Raw genomic sequence first — 11,932 nt, 5'->3', positions numbered from 1 at the left:
CAGGGTGTTCTCCTCTCAGTTCTTAGAAGGTCATGTACATTTGTGTCTGTCACATATTGTGCTTTCAAGCTTCGGGAATGTCTTTTACTTATTGTACTTTGTATTGTAACAGGATAATTATAATCAGCTGCACAAGCGAATTAACCACACGTGGGACTTTGTGGTGATGCAGGCGAGAGAACAGCTCAGGTTTGTATTTATAGCAGAAACTTTGGAAAGTTGGTGCCAGACCCTCTTGTTGGTAGTTTTACCATTTTTTCCCTTTCTTTCTTACACATATATATGTTTCTCCTACATGCATATTGGGGTGAGAATGAATGAAAATAAACAAGTATTGGGAAAGTCAATGGTGTCAAATGTTTTTATGTCTGTTTCAACAGAAAAAGAAGAAATATATATGTGTTCAAATGAATAAACGTACTGGGACATTGGCTCGATTTCATCTCAAAGCTGAAAGTGTCCTAATCTAGGGAATTGGATCTTGCTGCCCCTTTCGTTTGCTCACTGGCCTATTTTGTTACCTTTTTAGCCCTGGCCACGCCCTGATTATGTCATGCCACGCCCAATGATGTCACATATATCCCTTGCCAGTAGGCCACACCCCCACACTATGGTATTGTGAGAGGATTATTATGCCTCAATAAGATTGAGAGGATAGTTCAGGGAAGAGATAACAGGATTATGAGGGGGGGGGGGGGAAGGAAACAATGGAACTGTACTAAATGATGAGCTCTGCAGACAGACTCACTAGCACTGTCATCACTAAGTAAAGTCCTGTGGAGATGATATTCTGTACAAATGTTCCTTAATATTTATTGTTTTATTTAATATTTATGTAGGACAAATAGAAATGGAAAAATGTAGGGCTACAGTCCCTTTAAGCAGGTCATATATGAAAGAATCTAACGGGTATATTTACTAAACTGCGGGTTTGAAAAAGTGGAGATGTTGCCTATAGCAACCAATCTGATTTTATTTGTCATTTTGTAGAGTGCATTAAATAAATGACCGCTAGTATCTGATTGGTTGCTATAGGCAACATCTCCTCTTTTTCAAACCGGCTGTTTAGTACATCTAGCCCTAAGTTTCCTTATTCAGTCAAAGCTATTGACTGTGTGCAAACTGTATTTTGGTTGCCGATTGCGCACTGTTATCTAAAAAGGAACATTTCAAACATCTTAGCTACTTTTGCGATATAGGGCCTGATTTATTAAGGAAAATAAAGCAAGTTTTCTCCGGGACAAACCATGTTACAATACAAGGGGTGCAAATTAGTTTATAATTTTGCACACAAGTTAAATACTGTCTGTTTTTTTATGTAGTGCACAAATACTTGATAGCTTATTTGTACTCTGAAATATAAAGTTGATCTAGGAGATGCCCTACCCCAACTATAACTCTGCCATCACATTTTATATTTACATCCCCCTCCAATGCAACCTGGTTTTGCCAAGGTGCAAAGTTACTCATTATGTTTTTGCTTTCCTTTCCTTAATGAATCAGGTCCATAGTGTTTTCAACATATATTAGATTGTAACATCTGAATCCAAGGACTGCAGATTGCATGTCTGTGTGAGTCTCTTGGAACACTGGTCTGTCTTGTCACATATAAGCTCTCTCTACATAGGCAAACCGAGGTGGGGGTTCCTAGTGCCTGGAGAGCTGCGTGCACCTAACAGTAGTGCACGCAGCATTGCCCATGTATATTATGGGGATAGGAAGAGTTGGAGAGCAGCCAAGCACTGTCTAATAATATAGCCACGCCCCCATGCATGCTGGTCAGGCCCACTGGTGGCGTGGTGTAGAAACCCCCCTCTACAAATCCTGCGTTTGCCCCTGCTCTATCATAGTTTTATCAATGTTTCATTAATCAAAACCCTTTGATATTCATATTTAAAAGAATACTTTGCAACATCCAAATAATATAACATTTTGGCCCAACTCTAAAATAATATATTTGGAATCCCATGCGGCTTTACGTGTATTATATATATTTTTTTACAAAATTAATGGTCAGTGTAAAACTTCTTTGCACTTAAAAACCAAATTGCGGAGATATGGTACCACTTATCCTTCCTTATAACCGAATTATTTGAACTGATAGGTATGCCAAGTACTCCGTTTGAATTTGGTACAGAACAACTGTCGTCAGAAAGAAATAAAACAGTACCTTATAGTCTTAAAGGTTAGTGAGATTGTATAAGGTGATCCCCTACATAATGTTGACGTGAGCTTACACTGAGCTTTTAGACGCACTTCATTTTTGTGAGTGTTTTAAGTCCCCATAAATAAATAAAATGTTTATTCACTATACTTAATACAGAAGCCACACATAAAATATTAATGCAAATCCATCATAAAAAATTAAAAGATAATGTGCAACATCGCCATTAATTTTCCTGGTTGCACGAAGGACCCCCTCGTACGTCAACATCACAACAGACGCCTTTACGGATGTACAATGACAGTTTGGATTATATTTTCCTTAATGCACGCAGATAAATTCCGGTCGTGGGCACATGAATTAAATTGCCTTATTTGTTTTCCAGACGCAAGGCCAAATAGTTGTTTTTCCACTGTTATTTAATTTGATTTCATGGCATAGATATTTTTGTTTTCATTGCAACTTCACGGTTTATCTTGCCTAGACGATCAATTTAATGGAGTTAGCTTTTATTGTGTGTCTGTGTTCCAGGATACATACTGAGTTGTGTTATATAGTGAATTGAGCAATGCATTACATATGCTCTTCATAATTAAAGCAGCACTTAATAAAAGGTGGTAGTACAGGGGCTTACCCCCTGGCTATAGCCCCGAGGGCATCTGTTTTTTTTAGAGCCCTGAGTGATTGTGGGTTTTGATTGGTCCACTCACACCCCACTTCTGCTGTCACTTGAAGGTTGTTGATTACAGAGGCAGATTTTCCCAGGGCTAATGGATGGGGGACATTTTTTTAGGTGGCTTAAAAATATTTGCATACTTAAAATATCCAATCACCTGTATACAATAGAGGCAGTCATTTTATGAGTTCATATTTATTAGAATGCAGCCTTTAAATTGTATTAATAGAAAGCAGTGATACACCACTGAGGTACTTTATGACCAATTCTCATGAGGGGGGGGAGCTCTTTGTGAATTTCTAAACATTGGTTCAGCCCATTCTGTGTGTACACTTTAAAGTGAACTTGTCGTTTAAACACAGTGGAGGCAGCCATTCTCTTACCTAAATTAATATTCATGAGAATGCAGCCACTCAGTTCGCTAGAAACCAGCACCTCATTGTAAATATTAGTCAGTTTTTTGAATATTAATCAGGCTTCATGAATATTAGTCAGGCCTTATGAATATTAAAGAAAATGGAAGTTGCTCAAATCAATTTATAGTCTATATCAGGTGCATGAAAGGGTGGGGTTATCCTAAAAGGAACAAACACAGACAAATCCCCCCAGCACACTGCTATAGCCAGCAACAGATCTGCTATTTCTACTGTAGATAAAAATGCAAAGTCTTAGTTGCACACATTTGCAAATGTATGTTGAAGCCACCCACCACTCCACGGTGATTTTAGTCAGACTTCATGAATATTAGTCAGGCCTTATGAATATTAGTCAGGTTTCATGAATATTAGTCAGGCCTTATGAATATTAGTCAGACTTCATGAATATTAATCAGGTGTTATGAATATTAGTCAGACTTCATGAATATTAGTCAGGTTTTATGAATATTAATCAGGCTTCATGAATATTAGTCAGGTTTATGAATATTAGTCATGCCTTATGAATATTAGTCAGGCTTCATGAATATTAGTCAAGTCTTATGAATATTAGTCAGACTTCATGAATATTAGTCAGGTTTCATGAATATTAATCAGGTCTTATGAATATTAGTCAGACTTCATGAATATTAATCAGGTCTTATGAATATTAGTCAGGCTTCATGAATATTAGTCAGACTTCATGAATATTAGTCAGGCCTTATGAATAGTACTCAGGTTTTATGAATATTAGTCAGTATTCATGAATATTAGTCAAGCCTTATGAATATTAGTCAGGTATTATAAATATTAGTCAGGTCTTATGAATATTAGTCTATTCATGAATATTAGTCAGGTTTTATGAATACATTGAATATTAGTCAGGCTTCATGAATATTAGTCAGGCCTTATGAATAGTAATCAGATTTTATGAATATTAGTCAGGTTTTATGAATATTAGTCAGGCTCATGAATATTAGTCAAGCCTTATGAATATTAATCAGGTGTTATAAATATTAGTTAGGTCTTATGAATATTAGTCTATTCATGAATATTAGTCTATTCATGAATATTAGTCAGGCCTTTTGAATATTAGTCAGGCTTTATGAATATTAGTCAGGCTTTATGAATATTAGTCAGGCAGTGCTTCAGTGGTGCCCCCTAGTACTTATCAAATTGGCTGCTTACTGGTTCATCCTACAAAATGTCTGCCTACACTGTTTGTAGGTGACAGGTCTACTTTAAAGTAGCATGAAATGTCATAAAGGACCCTGCGTTTATTATTGAAGCAATTCATTAGGGGTCAAAGTATCTTTATTAGTATAAATTATGCTAGAGATCTCTCGGTAGGGTAATCTGTAAATTATTAGTATAATATGTCAAAAAAATTAACATTGGACCTCTATGGCACAAGATTACCTATTAATATGTTCAGTTCCTATTATAAACGTGAACGTATTATTGGCCTAATTTCTGTGTTATCTTTGTTTCAAATAGGGCGGCTAAGCAGCGTCGTAAAGGGGACCGCATTGTGATTGAATGTCAGGAGCAGGCTTACTGGCTTATCAGCAAACCATCGGTGAGTTGGATTTGGTAATACCACCGACTGTCCCCACATTGCTGGTAAGTGAAGGAATGACATACTACCCAACAGGATCCCAAGGATGGCAAATGTCCAACTCTGTTGCTATTACGGAGCTAATCCGACTGACTGTTAGAGAGTTACATACCTAAATATAATATATAAATATAATTTTTCTTCCGGATACTAACTTGTAATGATCCATGTGTTTCCTCCCACACCGCCTCTGGCATCCCCAATTGTAGTAAATTGTTTAGCAGTGCTCCACGCAGTAACTATAGCAAGAAAGTCTGGGTGATGCTATTACGGAAAAGCAATATTTTGTCAACATATACAGGTACAGGTTAACCCGTGCATGATACTCTTGCATTCTAGTCAAATCAAGCTACTTAAGGTGTTAAAAAGGTTCTTGTCATGCATTTGGGCCTAGCCCAGGCCTCCTCAGGGGAAGAGCGTTACTTCCCGACGCAAGCGCCCTTTTTTAACGTGGTTTTGTCCACATGTCACCACCTCATCATTTTTCTCCATCACCTCATCCTTCATCTTCATCGCCACATCCTTCATCAAGCTACTTAAGGTGTTAAAAACTCCCACTGTCTCCCCCGGCAACCACCAACCACTCACAACTGTCACTTCTCTTTCAAGAAATATATAGGTCAGTGTATAACTCTGCCCAGCAGGTGGCGCTACAGCTTGTTTGTTTTTTTTTCACACACGCCACTAGGCATTTATTAGAGATGGGCGGGTCCGGTTCTCCGAGAACCGAACCCACCCGAACTTTGGGTATCCGAGTACCGAGCTGAGCAGCTCGGTACTCTCCCGCCCATTCCGAATCCAAATCGAGGCACGAACGTCATTGTGACGTCGTCGGATCTCGGGACTCGGTTCTCGCGATACTTCAACTTTATAAATACACGCCTCCACAGCAATCCATCGCCATTTGACAGAGGGAGAGAGCAGGGTGTAGTCATAGGCTAATTAGAGCAGGGACAGAGAATACCATATTGTTCTTGCAATTGCTCTAACCAAAATCGCTAGTGGCAGAGAGGAGGATAGAGGTTTATTATTTTTTCTTCATATTTGGCACTCCCAGCGCTTTTGGGGTGTCCCCCATAATTGTGCATTAATATTTCTGGCTGTCAAAAGTCATATCTGTCAGCAGTATCTACTCAATAATTTTTAGCACTCCTCAGTGTTTTTGGGGTGTCCTCCCTAATTGTGCATTAATATTTCTGGCTGTCAAAAGTCATATCTGTCAGCAGTATCTACTCAATAATTTTTAGCACTCCTCAGTGTTTTTGGGGTGTCCTCCCTAATTGTGCATTAATATTTCTGGCTGTCAAAAGTCATATCTGTCAGCAGTATCTACTCAATAATTTTTAGCACTCCTCAGTGTTTTTGGGGTGTCCTCCCTAATTGTGCATTAATATTTCTGGCTGTCAAAAGTCATATCTGTCAGCAGTATCTACTCAATAATTTTTAGCACTCCTCAGTGTTTTTGGGGTGTCCTCCCTAATTGTGCATTAATATTTCTGGCTGTCAAAAGTCATATCTGTCAGCAGTATCTACTCAATAATTTTTAGCACTCCTCAGTGTTTTTGGGGTGTCCTCTTTAATTGTGCATTAATATTTCTGGCTGTCAAAAGTCATATCTGTCAGCAGTATCTACTCAATAATTTTTAGCACTCCTCAGTGTTTTTGGGGTGTCCTCCTAATTGTGCATTAATATTTCTGGCTGTCAAAAGTCATATCTGTCAGCAGTATCTACTCAATAATTTTTAGCACTCCTCAGTGTTTTTGGGGTGTCCTCCCTAATTGTGCATTAATATTTCTGGCTGTCAAAAGTCATATCTGTCAGCAGTATCTACTCAATAATTTTTAGCACTCCTCAGTGTTTTTGGGGTGTCCTCCCTAATTGTGCATTAATATTTCTGGCTGTCAAAAGTCATATCTGTCAGCAGTATCTACTCAATAATTTTTAGCACTCCTCAGTGTTTTTGGGGTGTCCTCCCTAATTGTGCATTAATATTTCTGGCTGTCAAAAGTCATATCTGTCAGCAGTATCTACTCAATAATTTTTAGCACTCCTCAGTGTTTTTGGGGTGTCCTCCTAATTGTGCATTAATATTTCTGGCTGTCAAAAGTCATATCTGTCAGCAGTATCTACTCAATAATTTTTAGCACTCCTCAGTGTTTTTGGGGTGTCCTCCCTAATTGTGCATTAATATTTCTGGCTGTCAAAAGTCATATCTGTCAGCAGTATCTACTCAATAATTTTTAGCACTCCTCAGTGTTTTTGGGGTGTCCTCCCTAATTGTGCATTAATATTTCTGGCTGTCAAAAGTCATATCTGTCAGCAGTATCTACTCAATAATTTTTAGCACTCCTCAGTGTTTTTGGGGTGTCCTCCCTAATTGTGCATTAATATTTCTGGCTGTCAAAAGTCATATCTGTCAGCAGTATCTACTCAATAATTTTTAGCACTCCTCAGTGTTTTTGGGGTGTCCTCCCTAATTGTGCATTAATATTTCTGGCTGTCAAAAGTCATATCTGTCAGCAGTATCTACTCAATAATTTTAGCACTCCTCAGTGTTTTTGGGGTGTCCTCCCTAATTGTGCATTAATATTTCTGGCTGTCAAAAGTCATATCTGTCAGCAGTATCTACTCAATAATTTTTAGCACTCCTCAGTGTTTTTGGGGTGTCCTCCCTAATTGTGCATTAATATTTCTGGCTGTCAAAAGTCATATCTGTCAGCAGTATCTACTCAATAATTTTAGCACTCCTCAGTGTTTTTGGGGTGTCCTCCCTAATTGTGCATTAATATTTCTGGCTGTCAAAAGTCATATCTGTCAGCAGTATCTACTCAATAATTTTTAGCACTCCTCAGTGTTTTTGGGGTGTCCTCCCTAATTGTGCATTAATATTTCTGGCTGTCAAAAGTCATATCTGTCAGCAGTATCTACTCAATAATTTTTAGCACTCCTCAGTGTTTTTGGGGTGTCCTCCCTAATTGTGCATTAATATTTCTGGCTGTCAAAAGTCATATCTGTCAGCAGTATCTACTCAATAATTTTTAGCACTCCTCAGTGGTTTGCGCTCAGAATGGATTCAAAGCAGTCCACATATGATCTAAATGAGCAACCAGGTTCTGTCACCAGTCCTGATGTTAGTGTTCCCAGTACGTCATCTGGCCAAGGCGATGTCAAACAACAGAGTGTTTTCAAATTAGTGCAAAAAACAAAAACCAAAAAAAAATTTACTGTATTGAAGCGAAAAAGAAGTGTAACTGAGCAAAAGTTAAGTGACGATAAAAAAAAAATTGCAAGCATGCCATTCTACACACGCAGTGGCAAAGAGAGAATGAGGCCTTCACCTTTGGCTATTAGTGGCAGATCCCAAAAAGTTACCCAGGCTACAATTGGTGCACAACTACTGTTACGCGTCAAAGCTGAGCTGCAAGATACCAGTGAGGCATTACAGGAGAATATTTGCTCTGATTCACAAATGACAACAATCCCTGTGGAGAGTCCATCCAACAGTGGGATGTCTAATCGTGAGCATTCTGCTGATGTGTGCCTTAATAGCCCGAGTGTAGCCGGTGATACCAAATTGAGGATGCCACTTTGGAATTAGAAGAGGATGAGGGGGAGATTTGTGTAGGCGACGAGGGCGCTAATGAGGATGTTGATGAGGATGAGGTTGTTTGTGTAAGTCCTGCACCAGTGGCAGCAGTTCTGGCACGTGACAAGAAAAGGCCATTGTCATGCCTGGGCATAAAACAAAAAAATCCACTTCTTATGTGTGGAATTATTTCTACCCAAATCCAGACAACAATTGTATAGCCATTTGTAGTGTATGTGAAGCCACAGTCAGTCGAGGGAGGGACCTTAACCATCTTGGAACCTCGTCTATGTTATGTTACGCCATTTAACGAGAGTTCATGGCAAAGTGTTGGGAAAAGCTGAAAGTTCTTCCCAAAAGAATACAAGCACTCCCTCATCAGCTAAGACCCTCCGCTCACCGACATACCGACGGCTACAAAATACACCCACCACACCATCCTCATCAATATCCTCAGTAGCGCTCGGAGTTAGCCCGGCATCCCACTTAAGGCTGGATGACTCCGGCACTATTATTGATTCCTCTGAAGAAAGCGTTAGTCCTGCTGCTGCTGTTGCTGCTGCTGGGGGTGAATCGTCATCCCAGAGGCAGGTGAATAAAATGAGCAGTCCTACATTTCAGCAATTAACTGTGAAACAATCATTTGCGAGGGGAAGCAAATATGACAGCAGTCACCCAGTCGCCAAGCGAATCACAGACGCCATGGCTGCAATGTTAGTGTTAGATCTGCGTCCAATCTCCACAATAAACGCAGCTGGTTTTTCACAGTTAATTGAGGTTTTGTGTCCGCGTTACAGAATTCCATCGCGACACCATTTCTCCCGTAAAGCTATTCCACAACTATACCAAAAAGTGTGTAAAAATGTAGAGATTGCGCTGAAAAATGCCATTCTGCCCACTGTTCACTTAACCACAGATATGTGGACAAGTGGAAGTGGCCAAACCAAAGACTATATGACTGTGACAGCCCACTGGGTTGGTCATTCACCTTCACCAGCAGGAACAGCAGCAGCATGTACACCACTACGTAACATTTGTCACAGGCAGGCCACTCTTTGTATCACCGGCTTCACTAACAGGCATACGGCTGACAATTTGTTACGCAAACTGAGAGATGTGATTGATGCATGGCTTATACCACTCGGACTCTCCCCAGGGTATGTCATTTCAGATAACGCCAACAATATAGTGCGAGCATTACAGCTGGGTGATTTCCAACATATTCCCTGTTTTGCTCACACCATCAACTTGGTGGTGCAGAGCTTCCTACGAAATAACCGTGAGGTGCAGGAGATGCTTTCGGTGGCCCGTAAAATTTCAGGCCATTTCAGGCATTCAGCCACAGCATGTAGGAGATTACAGCAGCTCCAAGAGCAGTTTAACTTGCCCTGCCACCAACTTAAGCAAGAGGTGGTAACTCGGTGGAATTCCACCCTGTACATGCTTCAGAGGATGGAGGAACAGCGCAAAGCCATCCAAGCATATTGCACAAGTCATGACATTGGAAAGGAGGGGGGATGTATTTCACTCTTGCACAGTGGGGAATCCTTTCAGTGCTGTGCAAGGTGCTGAAACCATTTGAAGTTGTGACATGTGAGGTCAGTGCAGACTCTGCTAGTTTGAGCCAAGTCATTCCTTTAATTAGACTATTGGAAAAGCAGCTTGAGAAAATGAAGGAGGAGCTGAAAGCAAGCAATTCAGCAAAGTATGTTGGCCTTGTCGATCAAGTACTTAATTCGCTTCACAATGATCCTCGAGTTATTAAGATCTTGAACTCGGATCAGTACGTTTTGGCCACTGTGCTTGATCCAAGGTTTAAAACCTACATTGAGTCTTTACTTGTAAATGAGCGAGATGTGAACTTTTGCAAGGAGCTATTGCTCAGCAAGTTGGCCGCTGAACTGGGCCTCGGCTTGACGACGTGTCCTCCTTCACTTTCTCAAGCTGTTGCTCGTAAAAAATTAAATTTCCAAAAAAGAAGCAGGGAAGACACAGGGGGCAGACGAGAACAATTTAACATCTGGGCTGGTTTGAAGGATTTTTCAAAAAAAAGTGTCACTTTGCCCATAAGTCCATCCAATATGAGTATAAACATGCAAAGGATGGTGGAGGATTACTTTCAAGAGGTAGTTGATATGGAAATGTCAGACAGTCCCTTTCCTTACTGGGAAGAAAAGCAGGCCATTTGGAAACCCATGTACAAACTTGCTTTGCAATACCTAAGCTGCCCACCCTCCAGTGTGTACTCTGAACGAGTGTTCAGCACAGCAGGGAACTTAGTCAGTGATCGCCGTAGAAGGTTACTTCCCAAAAATGTGGAGAAAATGATGTTTATAAAAATGAACTACATCTTCCACGAGGAAGGCCTTCACCATCCAAGACATCCAAGCACTGACTGTTCTCTAATGGCGGATTCAAGCGGCGATGAATTGATAGTCTGTGATGATGACGTACACACTGATGAGGGTGAGGATGAAGCTGAAGATGATGCCGATAACATCTTTTTAAAACTTTCTATGTAAGTGTAGGGTGCAATCTACCCCCAAAGAGGAAAGGGACTTGTGGCATTTCCATATCACATACCATCTTGAAAGGCTGCTGTTAGGGCAATTTATCCTTAAGGGTAGGGTGTCATAGACAGAGTGACCCTAAACTGGCTTTGTCCATTTTTCATAATATTGTACAGTCTATAATGGCTGAATTTTTTAGTATTTTATACAAGTGGAGGGGGGCCTAGAGAGACAGAAACCAAACTGTCTTTCTCCATGTCAATTAATATTGTACAGTCTATAATGGCTGAATTTTTTAGTATTTTATACAAGTGGAGGGGGGCCTAGAGAGACAGAAACCAAACTGGCTTTCTCCATGTCAATTAATATTGTACAGTCTATAATGGCTGAATTTTTTGGTATTTTATACAAGTGGAGGGGGGCCTAGAGAGACAGAGTGACCCCAAACTGTCTTTCTCCATGTCAATTAATATTGTACAGTCTATAATGGCTGAATTTTTTAGTATTTTATACAAGTGGAGGGGGGCCTTGAGAGACAGAAACCAAACTGGCTTTCTCCATGTCAATTAATATTGTACAGTCTATAATGGCTGAATTTTTTAGTATTTTATACAAGTGGAGGGGGGCCTAGAGAGACAGAAACCAAACTGTCTTTCTCCATGTCAATTAATATTGTACAGTCTATAATGGCTGAATTTTTTAGTATTTTATACAAGTGGAGGGGGGCCTAGAGAGACAGAAACCAAACTGGCTTTCTCCATGTCAATTAATATTGTACAGTCTATAATGGCTGAATTTTTTGGTATTTTATACAAGTGGAGGGGGGCCTTGAGAGACAGAAACCAAACTGGCTTTTTCCATTTCTTTACATATTTAACTATAAGTGTAGGGTGTAATATACATTCAAGACAATGGCTGCATTGCCAATATGCATAGATGGAGAGGAAGACAATCTGTTTTGTGA

General features: G+C 39.9%; 1 protein-coding gene across 3 annotated transcripts in view; it reads left to right on the top strand.

Moving 5' to 3' along the window:
• RGS11 (regulator of G protein signaling 11) overlaps window positions 1–11,932 on the top strand; it is a 105,166-nt gene that overhangs the window by 48,907 nt on the left and 44,327 nt on the right. For all 3 annotated transcript variants that reach the window (XM_075179173.1, XM_075179174.1, XM_075179175.1), the window contains exons 7-8: window positions 113–189; window positions 4,751–4,832. In XM_075179173.1, coding sequence (XP_075035274.1) covers window positions 113–189; window positions 4,751–4,832 — 159 coding nt within the window. The remainder of the gene's footprint in view (window positions 1–112; window positions 190–4,750; window positions 4,833–11,932) is intronic.

Source organism: Mixophyes fleayi, chromosome 7 (assembly GCF_038048845.1).
Source record: "Mixophyes fleayi isolate aMixFle1 chromosome 7, aMixFle1.hap1, whole genome shotgun sequence".
Lineage (NCBI taxonomy): Eukaryota > Metazoa > Chordata > Amphibia > Anura > Limnodynastidae > Mixophyes > Mixophyes fleayi.
The sequence above is the reverse complement of the archived record's forward strand: the minus strand, read 5'-3'. Positions and strand labels throughout refer to the sequence as shown.